This window comes from Pongo pygmaeus, chromosome 1 (assembly GCF_028885625.2).
Source record: "Pongo pygmaeus isolate AG05252 chromosome 1, NHGRI_mPonPyg2-v2.0_pri, whole genome shotgun sequence".
Lineage (NCBI taxonomy): Eukaryota > Metazoa > Chordata > Mammalia > Primates > Hominidae > Pongo > Pongo pygmaeus.
Window position 1 is genome coordinate 8,645,189 of NC_072373.2, and position 20,702 is coordinate 8,665,890.

General features: G+C 39.3%; 1 protein-coding gene across 1 annotated transcript in view; it reads right to left on the bottom strand.

Annotated features, from left to right (window-relative positions):
• FMN2 (formin 2) overlaps positions 1-20,702 on the bottom strand; it is a 388,079-nt gene that overhangs the window by 23,212 nt on the left and 344,165 nt on the right. The window contains exon 16 of the mRNA XM_063670713.1: positions 14,870-15,019. Within this exon, the coding sequence (XP_063526783.1) occupies positions 14,870-15,019 (150 nt within the window). The remainder of the gene's footprint in view (positions 1-14,869; positions 15,020-20,702) is intronic.

Here is a 20,702-nt window from a genome sequence, read left to right on the forward strand (position 1 = left end):
ACAGGTTCAGAGAGTACATTAATTTGTCAAGGGTTACACGGGTGCTCTCAGAGATATATATCAAATCCAGGTCTTTTTAAGCTACAAGCACGTACTCTTACTACATACCTTATTCAGCCTTTGTAAAATGAAAACATTAAGAAAACTAATCAGAGGTTGTAGGAAATAAACTTGTGTACATACTCAGTATAGAATTACAAGAGCTTCTGTCATAAAAACAGCACATGAATTTAAGAATGTATTAATATCTACAGCTAGTCAGATGTTTAAAATGAAAGCTACTGAGTTCTCTGTGAGCACCTGAAATTCTCTTAACTGATGAAATCTCTTAACTGATGACATACTTTTTTCTACTATGTTTTCTACTTTTTTCGTACTTTTTCCTTTTTATGCCTCATTTTATTTACTTCCCCTGAACACTTGGAAAAATTTAAAGTGGCCAAATGGAATTTTATCACTTTCCAAAAATATTCACCCTTAGGCCATAGGAATTTGAACCTAGAGGTTAATTTTAAAAAATAAACCCATCTCGTAAAGTTAAGATCTAGGAATACACTTTTATTTCTGATAAAATTTTTGCAAAAATATATATTATCTAAATATAATGATCATTAGAATATTTTCAAGATTAAAGAGTTAGTACTTTTACCTCTGTCCTTTTTCCTTGTTCAACACACTTTAGAGGCTCATCCCTGAACCATTTTTTTCTGACTAATTAAAGGAGTGGGGATTCTTGCCTGTCAACTTTCACTTCTGGGGATTTGAAATTCTAAATGAATGCCTAAGTCATGAATATTCAATATATTCTTTTGAAAAAGAGTGAATGGCTATATAACTAAATTTTTTATTTATTTATTTTTTTGAAACAGAGTCTTGCTCTGTCACCCAGGCTGGAGTGCAGTGGCGTGATCTCGGCTCACTGCAACCTCTGCCTCCCAGGTTCAAGTGATTCTCCTGCCTCAGCCTCCTGAGTAGCTGGGACTACAGGTGAGTGCCACCACACCTGGCTAATTTTTTGTATTTTTAGTAGAGATGGGGTTTCACTGTGTTAGCCAGGATGGTCTCGATCTCCTGACCTCGTGATCCGCCCACCTCGGCCTCCCAATATATAACTGAATTTTAAGTTTTTTTATTTTTCAGAGTGATGGTAAATGCAGCCCACTTTAGATGCCCATTATAAAACAAGAGAAATATTAATAGTGCTAAAATATACAAAGCAAAATACTACATCATTAATATAATGACAGATACTATCTGTTTATTTAAAAATAAACCCAACACCACACTTCCTTCATGTCTCACTGTCAGTGCTGCTACCCACTATTTTACTGTATCAGGCTTAGAAGCGCACTTTCTTCTATTGCTCTACTAGTTCTACTCCCGGTGACTCCAAGTTAGTGGAGGCAGAGGTCATCTTTAGGTTAACGAAACTCAGGGGATGAGGCCCCTCTTGGGGAGCAGGCAGGTGGGCCTCTCTAACACGGCTTGCTGACATTTCCTCCTGGGGAACACGCCGATCATCTCCTTTCCCAGCTCGTGCCCAGAACCACTGCAGGGGCAGTATATTGTAAAGCCCAAAAAGAGCTGGTACTGACCTAATGACGCTGGTTCTATTCTGCTCACAGCAAAACAGCTACAGACTCAGCCAACACACCTGCAATTCTGTCCTCCTCAAGACAATTTTCTTTTCTTTTTTTTTTTTTTTTGAGACAGAGTCTTGCTCTGTCGCCCAGTCTAGAGTGCAGTGACGTGATCTCGGCTGCACCCGAGATCACCCTCCGCCTCCCAGGTTCAAGTGATTCCCCTGCCTCAGCCTCATGAGTGGCTGGGATTACAGATACCCACCACCGCACCCAGCTAATTTTTGTATTTTTAGTAGAGACAGGGTTTCGCCATCTTGTCCAGGCTGGTCTCAAACTCTTGACCTCGTGATCCACCCGCTTCGGCCTCCCAAAGTGCTGGGATTACAGGCGTGAGCCACTGCACCCGGCCAAGACAAATACTTTTAAAAATTAATACTTCTTTACAAAAAACCAGACAACTTGAATCTGCATATAACTCCAAGGGATAGGGCTGAATTCCTTTCTGACCATACAATAGCACAAGGATACCTCTGTTGTCCTCTTAACCTTCATTTTCTCTTTGCCAGGTATAACCATTAGCTAATTCCACACAACGCCATGGTGGAGGTGGCTTGCCCTAGGAACGGTCTGCGTGCTCTTTTTGTAAAGGCAGAAGTGGCATCTTTCAGGATGACCCTCCCTCTATAAGGCACAGCTATCCAGACAGAACTTTATATAGCTCAGCATCAAGTTTTAAATCATTCAAAAAAGAAATGTGCAAGGAGGCATACCAGCCTTTCTCCAGAGAGTGATCAATGAGCTATGGAGACACACTGGCCAGGAGCATGTTCTTTCATCTAGATACAGAGCATGACGCTCGGGTGCCGGCCTCACTGCTGGCCTTCAAGGAAGGGAGCGACCTCTATAATCAATCGGAGGTGGAACGTGGCTGGGGCCGGGTGGGAGAGGATGGAGACAATGCTAAAAGATTAGTTAGGGAATGTTTAGTATTACCAACAAGATCAAATGACAGGCGAGGTTGATTACATAAAGTTTTCAGACTTAGAAAGACATTCAAGGTATCTGCGATCCTAGGTGTTTTATTACAGATCTTAGGAAACAAAAGCAAAGTAAATCAAAATAGAATGAAATGAAATGAAAATGCTCATAGGCTTCACGTAAGACAATATTCAAAGGGATTGTGCAGACAGACCTCTGCTGTATTAATAATCTTAATCTATGTATTAATAAATTATAGTTATAATTTGAAAGCCTAAATTGTAAAACAAAAATGTTTTACATCATTTTAGGAATTATATTAGCTGTAATGCTGTTTTCATTTATTTGGCTCTGTAGAATTATTACTCTCGAAAATTGCAAAATCATAGGTCCTAAAACACCAAGAATTTTAGAATTTAATTTTGATGTGACATTATAATAAGTATATGAGAAATGGGGAGATATTGGTCAAAGAATACTTATAACTTTGACTTATAAAATGAACAAGTCTAAAGACCTAATGTACAGCACAGTACCTATAATAATATTTATTGTACACTTAAAACCTGCCAAGATAACATATCTTAAAGATCTTAAGTATTCTTACCGCAAAAAGTTAATGGATATATTATTGCTTAATTGTGATAAGCACTTCGCAACGTATATCAAGACATCACATTGTATAATCTTATGCATATAATTTTTGTCAATTATGCCTCAATAAATCTGGAAAAAGAAATAGCATATATATGTAATAATTTAAATAATGATAATGACAATTTACATGTCCCTTTAAGGAGGAACACATTGTATACAATTGCTTTTCACATAAACCAAAGAACTCCAACCTACATGATCCTAATTTGCCATGATGATTGTGGTTTAATCGATGGAAACTTGAATGAACTAGAAGTGTCAATATCCAAGACCGCACTGTAATTCTACAGCCAGTTCTTCAGCATCAGCATGGTTAATCTTCACTGGGTATCTGCTTGCTAGAAAGTACCATATCAAAGGTCTGGCTGTAGTATTGTCTATCTTAAACAAGTTTCCTTTCCATGGGCTCAAAATTCTTCTCATGACCTAGCAGCTGCCCATAGTGCAAGTTTCTAAGGCCAACCTTGTATGGCAAGCAAAAAGCCCAAGCAGTGACTTGGGCAGAAGGCCATGGAGTGGGGCCCAGTGTCAGTAAGCAAAAAGTCACGGGAAAGTCGGTACCAGGGGGGATAGGGATTCTGGAGAGAGGGTGAAGTGTTCATTAAACAGAAGTGAAAGATGCAAATCTTCACCCATAGCAAAGACAGACAAATTCATTTTCCTTTTATATACTTTAACCACTTTTTTTTTTTTTTTTTTTTTTGGAGACAGGGTCTCACTTTCATCACCTAGGCTAGAGTGCAGTGGAACTATCTCTGTTCGCTACAGCCTCAACAGCCCGGACTCAAGTAATCCTCCCACCTCAGGCCCCCAAGTACCTGGGACTACAGGAAGACGCCACCACGCCCAATTAAATTTTGTATTTTTTGTAGAGATGGGGTTTTGCCATGTTGCCCAGGCTGGTCTCAACTCCTAGGCTCCAGCCATCCACCCGCCTTGGCCTCCCAAAATACTGGGAATACAGGCATGAGCCACCCTACCCTGCCAGGTAACCACTTTTTATCATATTGAATTATTATTTTTTTGAGACAGGGTCTTGCTCTGTTGACCACGCAGGAGTGCAGTGGCACAGTCATGGCTCACTGCTGCCTCAACCGCCCATGCTCAAGTGATTCTCCTGCCTCAGCCTCCCAAGTAGCTGGGACCACAGGTGTACGCCACCATGCCAAGCTAATTTTTGTTTGTTTTTGTAGAGACAGGGTCTCCCTATGTTTCCCAGGCTGGTCTTGAACTCCTGGGCTCAAGCAATCATCCTGCCTCAGCCTCCCAAGGTGCTGGGGATACAGGTATGTGCCATAGCACCTGACCAAATTCTTTTTTTCTAAGTATTTATCTCTTTCCATTAGCAACAAAGGGCCTATGTATTACAGAAACTTGAATAATAGGACTCTTCCCATGAAGATTAGATTTGAAAAAGTTTATTCACAATAGATGAATAATTGTTCAAAACACATACACACACACACATATATATGCATACATATAGTATTTTTTGCATGTGTGTATATTTTTAAAACATGACTTAGATTTCCTGAAGTGGGTTTACACAGGGAAAGCACCAGCCTATTTCATCACTGCAGAGTCAAACTACTGCAAATGACTAATTATCTAAATTGATGATGGTCTTTTTGATTCTGGAATGAGTTCTGCAATTTTTTTAATAGCTTTTCCCAGCAGATTTATCTCCCAAATTCTGTTAGCTAATACTCATGTTTGTAGTTACAAGATTTGCTTTCCTTGGGTACATACAAAATTACTTGGGTACAGGGGAAATAGCAGGAGTTGTACCAGGCAGGAAGAAGAGGAAACAATGTTAGATTTTTCAAAACTGTGAACACTCTAAATACAGATCACTGAAGGTTGTCAGTATGTTCAATTGTGGTCCACTTTTATGCTTAGAACTCTAATGTAACTCTAATGTGTGAATTCTACTTAATTCTTCTTCCTTCCAAAACAGCCTTATTGAGCTATCATTCACATACCATACAATTCACTCACTGAAAGTGAACGTCAATTTTTTTTTTAGTAGATGCATAGGTTTGTGCACCCCTCTAAAACCATCTAAGTTTAGACATTTTGTACCCCCCCCAAAAGAAACTTAATTAGTAGTTACTCTCCATTTTCCTTCCTCTGTACCCCAAGACTCCAGCTCCTCACAAAGACTAATCTACGTTCAGGCCCCACGTATTAGGTTGGTGCAAAAGTAATTGCAGTTTTTGCCATAAAAATAACGGCAAAAACCATTTTGTATTTCCACCAGCAATATATGAGAGTTCTGTACATTCTCATCATCTGCAACACTTGTTACTGTCTGTGTATTTTACCACAGCCTTCCTAGTGAGTATGAAGTATCTCTCACTTTGGTTTTGATTTGCATTTCCCTGAGGACTAACAATGTGGAGTATCTTTTCATGTGTTTACTGGCCGTTCTACTTACATTTTTTAGGAACATTTTCTTTTCACTCTCTGTCTAAGATACCTGAATATTATCTTATTTTTTGTAGGTCCTATATTGAAATATATATTCTCAAAGAACCTCAATACGGATGTCCATTCTTGGTACCCAACCTCCCAACATCCCCCAACACACACACACCAAGCACATGCTTTCACAAATAATTCCTTTTAAAACCGAGCTTAACGTCTTACTACAGCTGCTTCTAAACCTCAACCAGAGTCCAGCAGCCAAAACCAGGTGAGCGAATTGCTGCCTGTCAAATAAAATAACTACTAACATGTCTTGGTCTAACATCTGTTGTTAGCTTCAACCCTGCCATAGGGATCAATACCTCTTGGCGGAGGCAATCTCTTCCCTCATCTCTCAGGAATAGTCTTTGATTATCCATTTGCCCTAAGGCTGCTAATGGTTAAGTGCAGAAGAAACACTTTCCATTTTTCTAAAGCTCCACTCCCCCTAATGGGAACAGGCGTAGTGTGTGAAGCTGAAATCCTAAAGTCGAACAGGAGGAGTGTGTGAATGTGGAATTCCTTTGCCCAAAGGTGTGAGAGTTAGCACGGAGTATGTCATGGTGGGAATGAGCCATGGGGAAGCCTTTGGCTCCTTACATTTTTGATTATCTTAAAAATCCAGGCTCTAGCAGAAGTCCACACAAACCTAACAATTTGTTAATTTGATATTATTCAAATTCAACAGGTCTGTACTTCCTCTAGCAGATTATAATCATTACATCATTTGAAAGTATCCTAAAGAAATCAAAAATTGCCCCTGAAAAAATAACATCATCTAGCTTGAATAGATCTTGTTTTCGGCCCACATAAGCCACATGATGTTATTTTTTAAAGGAGTAACTTTAATTATCTTCACTCCAGGAAGTATATTTTGATCCAGGATAGTTCTACTGCAAACTTTGCTAAGACATCAAAAAACCCTTTTAGCAAATGCTAAAGGAGAATTAAAAACTGCTCAGATACCTTACAAGTGTCTACACACTCATTAAAAGATGCTACAATGTTCAAATCCTTACCAAACTAAAAACATCTTTGGACAAGTCATGTTCTTAGCTCTTGGTCCGGATTCTCTAGAACTACCTACTGAAAGTTTCTTCAGTTTTTGAATTGAGGATTTTGAAGATTTCCCAAAGTTTTAAAAACATCTCTTGGAACACGGCAAGATAAAGAAGCAAATGCAAAGCCCTTTCCCAGCTAATCTTCACGTTAGGGCTTTCCACTTTTTAAAAAGAACTAAATTTTACAAAGTAAATATCTTAATATCCTGGGTTTCATATCTTACCTCAGCTTTTTTTCTACAGCATTTTAGAAGAAAGGAAAAACCTGCTTTCTTGATCTCTAGCATCCTAGTGAATATTAGCTTTTCAGTATCTGAGCTGACATTTACAATTTTCTGATTCCCAAAACTGGTTCATCCAGGAACCTGTGAACAGCAAATCTATGTAGATTTTCCTCCAAAATATATCTCAAATTTACCTATTTTCTACAATCTTTACTGCCTTCACCCCAGTCTGCAGAGTCCTAGCTCTCAATTAGGTCACTAAAATAACTTTCTAACTTGCTTTTTACTAACACTCTCCACTCTCCAATTTACTACCCATTTGGCAGCCAATAATCTTCTCATTACATGTATCATATAAGGTTATTTTCTCTCCAGAAAAAAAACCAAAAAAACCCTTTGATGGCTTCCTATTGAATGCACAATAAAAGTCAATGTTTACCACGACCTACCAGGGCCTGAAAGCTCAGGCCCCAGCTTGCTTTATCAAATCCATTGCACGGCCCCCATCTTTCCTGGGAAGTGCTTCATCTTTCCTGCGACATTGCCGTGAACATCCCTACCGTCTGCCCGGAATGCTCATATACCACATCACCCCCTCCCCACCGTGCCCCTTCACGGGGCTGCTCCCTTGAATTCTTTAGGTGTCCATGGCAATGCTGCCTCTTCAGAAAGGCCTCCTCTGACCAACCTCTCTAAATGAACCTCCTCCCTCTGGATTCTGCAAGATGACTCCCTGTTTATTTTCCTCATAGCACTGATTTCAGCTTGGAACTTAAATACATGCTTACTTTTTGTTGTCTCCTTCTCTCATGAGAAGAGAAAAGATCCACATGGCCAGGAACGTTGCCTGGCATATAGTAGGGCATACATATCATAAATAATTGTTGAATGCATTACTTACTGTCTTAATGTGTATTCGTTACTCCAATTCATGAATATGGATAAATCTCCTCACACCCTCAGCCTCCATTGGCCACTATTTTGACCATCCTATTTGTCGACTCTCCTGCCAAACCTTTGGTTACAGAAAGTTGGCACTGAGAAGATTTCTTTATGGGTCATTTTTCTAAAAATTGATGCCTGAATGAAAAGGGTGAATGGTTGGCCAAATTCATTTATCACGCAATGCAAGAGTGGTACCTTGCAGTCCAAGAGGCAGCTTTGCTTAGGCATCCAGCAAGCACATTATTCCATAAGAATAAACTTACCTTATCTCCATTCTTCAGATGTATTTTCAATTTCTTTGAAAATGGTCTCTCCTTCTTAAACTTACTCCAATAATATCATACATAAATCTGAACATACAGGTCACTTGAATACGAATCACTTGAATACAAATTATGGAAACAGAAATGTTAACAAGGCATGAGGGGCTCACCAATGTAACACATAACCTTCTAAGGATAAACATTCAAATTATTTTCCTCTAATTACAGGTTTCAGCTGGGCTGAGACAAGACTTGAATGCCACATGCTTGTGCAATTAGAGAAGTAGCTATCCTTTCTCTTGGATCATCAAAGACTACCTGTCTCAAAGTAAAATAAACCAGTAAATTAAGTTAGACAATACTTTAAACATAACCCTTACTAATGTCATGATTTATTAAATTAAAATGTCTCAGGCCGACTAAAAATGAAATAATGATAGGCCACAATACACACTATGAGGCTGGGGGCCCAGTGGCCAGAGCCAGATCTTCTTGCCTAAAAGCCCTTAGTTCTCTGGACTGTCTGTGAAAATCCTACACTTGCTCCACGTTCTAGGTCAAAAGTCCTCTGGGCAGAATTCCTTAATCCCCGCTCCTGGTTCCTCCCACTGCATGATACACCAACCAGTGCTATACTGCTAGCTCAAAGAAGAGGAGACCTTCATTTAATGTACTTGAACATCTCAGTGTCCCGTACGACTCCACACAGAATGAGTGAATAATCACAGGTCGCTTCACATGGTTATATAGCTGAACACTCATCCTGAAAACTGAGCGCAACTTACAATAGAGCAAAGTAAGAAGTGATGTTGTTCTGGAAGCCTAACCCTCCTTTCCCAGGACCTAGACCATAGCCTGTCAATCAGGGTAAAAAAAAAGACACACATTCTGAATCAATCTGTACCTCTTTCTTTTAATGAATACAGCTCTTGTTATCCTAGCTCCACAGAGCCTCATTAGTGGCTAGGTGACAGTCATGCCAATGCCTTCCTGAAAATAGGAGATGAAGACTGCCTATTTCCTTACCCACTACAACTATGCTCTGTGAGACCTTAGGGAGATGCTTGGTAGAATAAATGTTAGTCTTCCTTCCCGTCTTCTGGTGAACACAGGCAAATTGAATTTTTTTTTTTTTTTTTTTTTTTTTTGAGACTGAGTCTTGCTCTGTCACCCAGGCGGGAGTGCAGTGGCATGACCTCAGCTCACTGCACCCTCCGCCTCCCAGGTTCAAGCAATTCTTCTGCCTCAGCCTCCAGAGTAGCTGGGATTACAGGCACGCACCACCACACCCAGCTAATTTTTGTATTTTTAGTAGAGACAGGGTTTCACCATGCTGGCCAAGCTGGTCTCGAACTCCTGACCTCGTGATCCACCCACCTCAGCCTCCCAAAGTGCTGGGATTACAGGCGTGAGCCACCGCGCCCGGCCGACAAATTGAAATTTAAAAAAACACATACTTGCACATGTTTTGTGTTGCTCAGTGATGACAAGTCTAGATTGTTTTTTCAAAAAAGGAGGATTTCTTATTAACAATTGTACATGTCTAGTTCCAAGTAGATGAAAAAATAATTTTTCTGACTCGTGACAAGATCAGTTGATTTGTGTTCATTGTGTCACCTAGTGTAGATATGGAGGGATAGGTTACATGAACATTTTCAAACAAAATTTCATCCTTGGACTCACAACTAAGATATTTTGCCTAACCAAGAATGTAACTGAGTCATAATAATACTTTGTGTTTACAGACTATGTTCTTAAGATGCTTAATGTGCCTTAGCAATGTTATGTCACCTTGTAGGATACTATTTTTATTAAATGATGGAAAAACAGTACAGGCATTCAGAAGGTAGATACTGTGCTATATACTTCAAATATATTTTGTCATTTAGTCTACATGATAACACTGCAAGATTGTATTATCATTTCTCTTTTATAGATTAGGAAACTGACTCTTGAAGAATAATTGACTTTCTAAGATTCTGGAGCCAGTAAGTGGCAGAGCTTAGAAATCCAAACACATTGACTAGAAAGACAGCAGCCCTATCCGACACGGATGTATAGAAATTCACTATTTCGAGAAATATATCAACCAAATCATATGAGTCATCAGGACAAAGTAAGAAAATAGAGTCATTATTATCACTCTGTAATCAGACGCAAATTAGAAATAGTGGCATGAGAAAAATTTATACAGGATTTAAAACCTTAATGATATTTTTCAATCTATATGTACCAAACTAGTCCAAGGAAAATTCTATCAGAAAAATTTCAAGGACACCATTAACACCATCTTTCAGGTTATTTCTACCATGGTAAGACATTTTGCTAATCACATGGGTGATTAGCAAACTTTTAAAGGCTTAATAAATTAGGCCAGATTATTGTTTACTTTTTTGGGGAAACTGTTCTTCCTTCAAAAGCACTGCTCTGAAGGGAACTGTCAATCATGGTAACACTCTTCTCTTGCTTCAGGATCAGGTTTGTGAACTGCTAAGCTGCTAAGCTAACCATGGTACCACCAGGGCTGAACCAGAGACGGACACAATTCATTCGGAGTTCCTCCCTGGTATTTTTGCAGATGGATATGGAAACTGCTCTCTCCTCCTGGGTTATGAGAATATAAGCCATGGCAGTGGCTGACAGCTAAGGAACAGCCTAGCTTGGCAGTTAAAGCTAAGCTACAGAGGGGTGGTGGGTTGGGAAGAAAGGGTGAGAGAAAGAAGAGGAAAAAGAGGAAGAAAGAATAGAGAGAGGACATTTAAAAAGACACACGCATCACGGAAGAGAAGATACAGACACATGCGGCTGACTAACCACACTCACAGCAGATAGAATTCTGCATTCAGGCCTTCCACAGGCAAATTCCACTCTTGCCCTTCTGAGGTTTGACTGTCTAAACAAATAAAATCTCTCTCTCTCTCTCTCTCTCTGTTTCTCTCTCTTTTTGCTTTGAGGTATTCAGAGCAGGGATTTTATTACCTAAAATGAGCAACTCAAGTTATGGAAGAAAACATGTTCATTACTTTACTAGGCTAAGTTCTTATTTCCCTGTCTGTTCCAATGGTGATGATGCAACAAGTCAGCAAATACTTATGGAGACACAAAGAGGGGAAAGGCAGTGTGGCTTGCTAAAAGTGAGAGCTATACCAGATATGAGGACACTAATCCCATATGAGGACCATACCAGATATGAGAGCTATACCAGGTATGAGGACACTAATCCAGATATGAGGACCAACACTGAGTGGTTCTTAACTAAAAAAAAAAAAAAAAAAAAGACCAATATGCAAATATCAAAAAACTAATGGTATAAAATCGACATATTGTTAGGCAGTATAAGACTAGCCATTGAAGAAAACAGGTTGATAGTAAATAGTATAGGAGTACAGAGACGAGAAACAGGTTGGAGAACAGCACCCCATTTTAAGTATTTGTAATTCCACTTGAGGTTCTACTCACACTGACAGCAACTGTACAAGAAGTTTCACACTTTTAAATGACCACACTGGCATTTCCTATCCATGTCCCAGGGCATTCAAAACATTTCTGAAATACTTTTCCATTTAACTATAGAAAATATAAAGTTTACACCAGGCCAGGTGTGGTGGCTCACGCCTGTAATCCCAGCACTTTGGGAGGCTGAGGTAGGTGGATCACGAGGTCAAGAGATGGAGACCATCCTGGCCAACATGGTGAAACCCCGTCTCTACTAAAAATACAAAAATTAGCCAGGCATGGTGGCGGGCGCCTGTAGTCCCAGCTACTCAGGAGGCTGAGGCAGGAGAATCGCCTGAACCCGGGAGGCAGAGGTTGCAGTGAGCCAAGATCGCGCCACTGCACTCCAGCGTGGTGACAGAGTGAGACTATGTCTCAAAAAAAAAAAAAAAAAAAAGTTTACACCAAAGCAGGGCATAGGTGTGCATTTGGGTAGTCAGATGTCAGATGGGGCGCCACCCTTAGAAGGGCTTTGTGGTTGCTTTAATGCTTTGCTGTCTTGAAATGATTAATTTTTATACAAGAAATTCTGCATTTTCATTTTTCACTGTTTCCTAAAAAGTACATAGCTGGTCCCTCACTAAGGAAAGGAACAGAGCTGTTCTGCAAACAACTCCAACCACAACTCCAACCAATGGTTTTCCTTTTCAAGCAAACTGGTTATCATTTGCCAAGAGGGTAATAGATTTTGGAAGTCAATGGGCAAAGCAGCGTTCTCACCTGCCACGTGTTCTTCCTTAGCCCTTTATTAAAAGCAAATGATTTAGAAAACTGAGAAGTCTGCCGTCAAGAGCACTTGTAAACTGCCAATTCGCAACACTGCTAACGTGAATGTAAGGTCACCAAGTGTGAACCCAAAGACCATCACATAGTTCTAGGACATGGCAAGCACAGGATAAAGAATCAAAAAAATGGATCTGGCTGATTTTATGAGATACTTAGAGAGTGAAGGAAAGCTCATTCTGGGCATGTCAGATGCACATAATGCCACCAAACGGTGGGTTGTTAATTGATAATGTCATCTCGAAACAATTCCATTTCATGGAGCATGTGTTAGATGGGACTCTGAGGACGCTGTCATGGGGCATGTATTAGACGGGGCTGTGAGGATGCTTAGGGAGCAAAGCATCTGAATTAGTCCATCTTAACATTCTCTCTGAAGAAGCATCTCACCAGCTTATATTCTGGTCTATGCTAGCAGAAGAAAGTGACAAGGAGGGTGTCCAGCATCCTTGGCCTGGGACGTCCACGACAGGACCAAGCCATTCTCCGACAGCGATGCACTTGCTTATGTGATGTGCATCGGACCAGCTACTCCAAAGCGACATCATCATCAGTCCCATCTTGTTGATGTCTAAAATCACACCATCTACACTCCATTGAGGACTCTAATCCTAGACATGATGAAAATAATCAAGCAAGGGGAAACGCGACTCTTTTCATTTTGAACCTTAGTGTAAATAAGTTTCAAACCCTTTTCTAGGGGACCGGGTTTAGATTAGAGGTAAAAGGAGGAATGTAGGGACTTAGGGAAGGGCATGAAGGGAAGTTCTGTGTGACGTGCTAAAGTTAAAAAAAAGTTTCCTCTTTACAATCTTCCAAACTGAGCAAGCCTGTTTTTGGTAAATATCACTTAATATATAAGTTAGTCTGAAGGAAAAGAACAGTGATTCAAATACGCTTATTTTTAAGCAATTATCTCTTCTACGCCAGCTGCATATAATTTAACTGAAAGCTCTCAACTTTTACGTTAACACTTACTGATGCATTTGGAAGCAGAATAAGCTCATTATCTTTAGAATGCATGGTTAAAGGGTTTTCCTTCTGTTCAAACCATTTTTCTTTTTCCACCTACTATTCACTGAGGATAGTTTCTTCTATACAGACCTATGGAATCTAAGTAATTAATTATAGGAGTAAGCACAAGTCTGGCATGGTTTACAGGCTCAATAAATGTTACCAATTAATTCATCTAATTTAAGGAGGTATCAAAATTGAATTACAACTGAAAACCAGGTGGACAACCATGGTATCATGTGTAAGCAGACCAAAATGAAGACAATAAGCAGAAAACAGTGGAATTTTGTGAACAAAGTTTCTCAGGATGTAACTCTTTTTTTTTTTTTTTTTTTTTTTTGAGACAGCCTTGCTCTGTTGTCCAGGCTGAAGTTCAGTGGCACGATCTTGGCTCACTGCAACCTCCGCCTCCCGGGTTCAAGCGATTCTCCTGCCTCAGTCTCGCAAGTAGCTGGGATTACGGGTGCCCACCACAACGCCCGGCTAATTTTTGTACTTTTAGTAGAAACAGGGTTTCGCCAAGTTTGCCAGGCTGGTCTTGAACTCCTGACCTCAAGTGATCTGCCTGCCTCAGCCTCTCAAAGTGCTGGGATTACAGACGTGAGCCACCGCTCCTGGCTCACAGGATGTAAGTTTTCTAAAGATCTAAAGCAAAGTTACTGTTAGTGATGTTAGGAAGTATACTGATTGGTTTGGCATTATGGCTTGTTTTATAGTATAGATTATGTTTCCCTTTATTTTCCCACCAGACGCAGCTATTTGGGGATGGCGCCCTGGGAGGGCTAGCCTTCTTCATGACTTAATATGTAATGTGCCTCTATGGAATTTCATAATCACAGAGACTTTATTCCATATACTGAAGAGGGGACATTTCCCTTCCTGAAAAGATTTATTTTAGAAGGTGTCACACAATTCTACAAGAATCTTGAAAGTTCTTTTAAAAAATATTGACATCTGTGTTTCTTGGTAATATCTGGATGAACTTTTGATATGAGTGGCAAACTGACGATATCCCATGAATTGAGCAAACTATTCCTTTTACCCTTCTAGCCTTTGCTATCTGTTCTTTGAAGTGAGTGGGTCTGCCATTGCAGCAGGGTTGTTCCAGCCTTCTTACGTGGTCACTTTTACATGGTTTCCTCAGGACAGAAGTTGTTTTACCCAACAGTGGGCCTGGCAAACCAGCACCCTAGCTACTCTCTGTAGCATCCCAGCTTCTGTGCTGACTCTTCTTATTAAAACTCCAAATTTTGCCAAATGTCAGCATCCTCTTCAACTTGCTACCCCGGGTTGAGGGCCATCTAATTTTTTCTTCAGGCTACGAAAATTGGCAACCCAGTGGTGCCACACCTAATAAAACACCAGTTTTAAAATGCCATTGTGCAAATGAAAATACCTACCTCTCTTGTAGAAGAAGTTTATTCTCTTTCTTCCAGAAGTCTTTAAAGTCAGAGCTGAATTCATGCCAGATACTGAAGAAAGCATTGGGGGACACCTCCTTCTCTCCAAGTTTTGGTTTCATGAAGAAATATGCCGTGGTCTCCAAAAAGCTGTCAAATCATACACACACAAGAGCATAAAAGCCATGATTACTTTCCAATATGGGATATTCTTTCTCTATCCAAATGCTGATTTTATTCACGCACAATTATTATTACCAAGAGGACTCAAGCTCTTCAAGCACCAACAGTAGCTCTCTTATGGGTTAAGGTTAAGAGTTTTGGATACAGATAGTAGCAACTGACAAGAATCCTCCATGTACTAATAACTACCCCTTGACCAATTCTATTTCAAAATTAATCACTCTGTGTTGGACACACTCCAGAAATGAACTTGTCATCAAGATGAGACATATTGAAAGTGGTGGGCCTATACTTTCTTTCTAAACCCTAAACAAATGAAATATCAACCATGTGTCCCCAAACTAATATGTAGTCCATATTTATATTATATTGCTTATACACTATTTGCCTTCCTACATTGTTAGAAGGAATAAAAGCAAGAGTCCCAGCCCGGCGCGGTGGCTCACGCCTATAATCCCAGCACTTTGGGAGGCCAAGGTGGGCGGATCACGAGGTCAGGAGATCGAGACCATCCTGGCTAACACAGTGAAACCCTGTCTCTACTAAAATTACAAAAAAAAAAAATTAGCCAGGCATTGTGGCGGGCACCTGTAGTCCCAGCTACTTGGGAGGCCGAGAGGCAGGAGAATGGCGTGAACCCAGGAGGCAGAGCTTGCAGTGAGCCGAGATTGCACCAATGCACTCCAGCTGGGGCAACAGAGCCAGACTCCGTCTCAAAAAAATAAAAAAGAAAAAAAAAGCAAGAGATGCTGACAAAGTCTCCCATCAGAGACCACAGTGCTATCATTGAGTAGAGACCAATATGGCAGTTAGGACTGTGACGGTAGATTGCTCAGGGCCAGTTTTCAGAAGGTGCCACTCAGAGGCTGCTTCATTTTACAGCTATATGGAGCTCAGAAGAGTTTCAAAGTGGTTATTTGACAAAGAACATACCACTAGTAGGTTTCTGACTTAACAAAAGTCTTCCAGTCCCATGAGTGATGCCCTGAGAAGAATCCTGACCAATACAGTTGATAACGCGTGGCAAGAGAACTAGTTAGAGAAAGGTCAGAGATGCTGCAAAGGAGTGGCATGCAAATAAGCTTGTCTTTTTTGTCTTTCTTTGGCCTAGGGCCAGCACTATTTCTGCTCCACAAAAACTCAAGTTTGATCTACTCTGAAGTAGAAATATCAAAGGCAACTTGATTTTGCTCAGTGACAAAAGTATGTATATATACATATATAAACATACATACCCTAACATATACACTTACACGTATCTTTGTGTGTATTCAGCTTGCCATAGCTGATTTCAAATGTTTATTATGAAAAACAGTATGAGCATTAAAATATTGAGTTTTTTTTGTTTGTTTGTTTGTTTTTTTTTTGAGACGGAGTCTCACACTGTCATCTGAGCTAGAATGCAAAAGTGTGGTCTCAGCTCACTGCAACCTCCACCTCCTGGGTTCAAGCAATTCTCCTGCCTCAGCCTCCCAAATAGCTGGCATTACAGGTGCCCGCCACCATGCCCGGCTAATTTTTTAAAATACTGAGATCTTTAAGGTGAGTTTGCTCAGAAGGTAAAAGAGTCAGAGCATTCACACGTAAAAAACAAACATTCACAGCTACTCTTGACTGTGGGTTACCAATGTAGGACTAATCAGCTCTGTGTTTAAACTTGCCTATGGCTGTCTCTGAGCAGCAAGATTCCCAGGATATCAGCTTTTTAAGTTCTAGGGAGAGATGACTGATTTAATCAAATGTGTGGATCTCAGGTATTATATTTTTCTCCTTAGTTAGCCTACTAGAAAAATGGCACAGTACAGTCAATTAAACCTGAGAAAGAGTCAGGCTGTGAAGTGGATACGCTATGTGAGGATCTGGCTGCCACGGGCTATGGTAATGACATTAGAATGTGTCTGGTGGAATGTGTTGATGGCATCAGAACTGCCCGGAGAGTAGATGGCAGAGAACACACAGAGTCTAAGACATATCTGGGTCATATTTTATTAAAACTGAAAACATAAACACATACATGCCTTCTGGGAAAACTGGTCATTTTCGTCACATACCTAAAAAGAATGTATGACCTGTTAGGCTGAAGTTATGTCTCAAGTCTTTTCTATCCATTTATTCATTTTCATCATTGCTCTGGTCTTTGAACTTCATAAAACGGATTATTTCAGAGCAAGCCCATCTGTTTGGGTAGCCATATGTAAGTTACAATAGCTAGTTCAACCAGTCAGTTATCTTGCAACATTTTGAAAGTTTTATCACGAGGTAGCATGGTATCAAAAGCAAAGAATGTAAGATTTAGAATGAGAAGACATGGAATATTGAATCCTGCCTCTATGACCAGCTATATGAGCAAACCATTTAACATCATTGTGCCTCAGCTTTTCTACTGTAGAACAGAGATTACCATAAACAGTTGTTTTGAAGTCCAATGGGTAAAAATGAATTGCCAAAGTGTTTGTTGAATGTGTCAACACAAAACAAACGTATTTTACATTACATATAATATTATATTACATATGCTATATATTTTATATTGCATATTAAATAAATATAAATATATATTTCCTAAAAATATTCCCTAAATTATAACTAATTCAATTGGGGCTGATTTATTAACAGATTGTCATGTGATCATGTTCTCTGAAGATTTTTTTTTTTAGTTACCAGTAGGCACAAAAGCTTCCGATACTAGTGATAATTATTCTGATTACTCAATAATTTATTCTTGGCTCTGTTATATAAAAGCACACAGATTTCGGCAGTTAATTTAACTTCTGAGCCTCAGTTTTTTTCATCTGTAAGTGGAAAAAATGCCTGCTCTTCAAGGTTGTCATGAAGATTAAATAAAAGTACCTTGCAAGTTATAAACTGAAGCAGTAATATATGTATTCACTTTACAAGAGGCAAAAATTTTTCAATAAAAATGTTCTTTGCGCAAAACTTGATGAACCTGTGAGCCAAATGAGTGTCCAACAATTGATTTAAAGTCAAATGTGAACCTGATTATTGGCATGAGTCACAATAAAAAGAAACTTTTGTTGGTAGCTATTTCTTTGGATGTGGCCATGGTGAAAGAATAAGTGTACTTGAGTATGTGAAGTAGAGTGTCCAGAATTATCTGAGGATCACGAGTGCTATCTCAACTGTACACTACCACCCTACTCCCTGAAAGCAAGTGTAAATACTTAAAAAAAAAACAAACAAAAAAAACAAGCAGCCTGTAATCCCAGCACTTTGGGAGGCTGAGGCGGGCGGATCACGAAGTCAGGAGATTGAGACCATCCTGGCTAACACGGTGAAACCCCATCTCTACTAAAAATACAAAAAAAAAAAAAAAAAAAATAGCCGGGTGTGGTGGCGGGCACCTGTAGTCCCAGTTACTTGGGAGGCTGAGGCAGGAGAATGGCATGAACCCGGGAGGCGGAGCTTGCAGGGAGCTGAGATAGCGCCACTGCACTCCAGCCTGGGTGATAGAGCAAGACTCCATCTCAAAAAAAAAAAAAAAAACAAGCATATAACAGGACGATAATTTCTACAGATTATCAAGCTATCTTTTATGCCAGAGGCATTTTTGGTTATGTAATCCTGTCCAGCATTAGGCAGTCCTCAGTGAATTCAAACTTGCATAACACGAAAGAGACCCACTTGGGTGGTGGGCGGGACGGGTAAATTCCATCTTTTCTGAATTATTTCCTTCTTTTAAATCTGAAACCAGGAGGATCCCAGCCACCATATAGCGATACAGAATTCACTACAAAACAGACAGACATCTTACCTAGGACCTTCCTTACTACACAGGCTTTTCTCTGAGACTCCCCGGAAATGACCCTGGCACATGAAGAGGTAGTAGTTAAAAGATGTTCAGTTATAAAAAAAATGCAGTGATTATAATAACAGATAACTCTGCATGTCACTGAACAATCAACATCCCTGTGGTCGGGATTCTTAAATGGTCCTTTTTCGGAAAGATCAACACCACACGTCTTTTGCTACAAACATTAGACAGTACAAATATACTCCTCTGCAATGGAATCGAGGTACCTGCACAGCTCTAAAATGATAGCTACAGAAGCAGGATCACTTTGGAATTTCTCTGAATCCCACACAAAAATGGAAAGAGCAACTAATATTAAAAATCAAAGCTAACAGGTAGATATCTACAAAGACCTAGGTATCTAACGTCCCCAACAAAACTCAAAATTACAGCTAAAGACAAACTACTCACAACATAAAACCCACATGGTAACATCATCTGTATAGGAGGAAGCAAGGGGAAGCAATAGGAAATCTCTCCTAAAAGCAGGAAGAACCCTCAAATGACGAAAAGGTATTCCTGAAAAGTGTCAGGGCTAACCTGACAACTGTGCTGAAACTGGAAGATGTTTTACACAATTGAATGCATGGAACAGAAGAAAGGATGTATAGTAACTTCTGAAAGGGCTGAAAGCAGTCTGAGCTGTACGAACTCTTAGTACTGACCCAAGAGAAATTCCCTTTTAGGGCTAAGCTCTGCGTTGAGAGAGAATGCTGAGAGTGGAATTCAAATTGTGCAGGAAAAACTCTAGAAGAAAATAGAAAATGCAGGTAAAATGCACTTATCATTGTGCAAAAGAAACAAAAGAGGAAACTCTAGAGCACTGAAGTTAGAAATGTTTTCCTCGCGCATCTATTTCTCCTAACATTTCAGTAAAATTAATTTCAAATAAAAATGAGCAAGATGAAAATACTGCAGTGGAAAAAGCTACATAAAAACACTAACCATAGCAAAGTTGGCCTGGTTTTATTATCCAAGTAGACTTCCAAGACAAAGAACATAACCAGGGTGTTATTTCATAATTATAAAAGCATCCACATTATCAAGAAGACATAACAATCCTAAAGATATGCATCTAATGAGACAGTTTCAAAATTCATGAAGCAAAAATTGCAGGACTAAAAGGAAAAAGAGACAAAATCATAATCAAACTGGATATTTTAACACCTCTTTCCCAGTAGTCAAGAGAACTAGATTAAAATATCACTAATGACACAGAAGAGTTGAATATTATTATCAAAAACTGACCCAGTTGGCATTTGTAGAACATTATGATCAATGGTAGAATATACACGAGAACATGAAATATTCATCAACATAGACCATATGCTGAGTCATAAAACAAGTCTCAGTAAATTTCAAGCTGAAATTATACAGAGTAAGTTCCCTGAGCACAGTGGTATTAAATTATGAAGGAACAAAAATAATATCTAGGTAATATCCAATTTGGCAATTAAGCAAACCTGTGATAAATAATCCATGGATCAAAAAGAAATCCTAAAAGATACGAAAAAACATTAGAAACTAAACAAAAATAAAAACAAAAAAAATCAAAATATATGGGATACAAATAAAGCAAGTACTTAGAGAGAAATTGAACTTTAAAATGAATATATTAAAAAGAAATGTGTAAAATCAGTTATTTAGACATCCAACTCAAGAAACTGTAAAGGAGGAAATTAAACCCAGCTTAGCAGAAGAATAGAAATAATAAAAATGAACACAAAACAAAGAAATAGAAACTAAATCTTACAGAAAATCAACTCTGTCAGAAGTTGGTTTATTGAAAAGCTTAATAAAATTGATAAACCCCTACCCAGACCGATTAAGAAAAAAAGA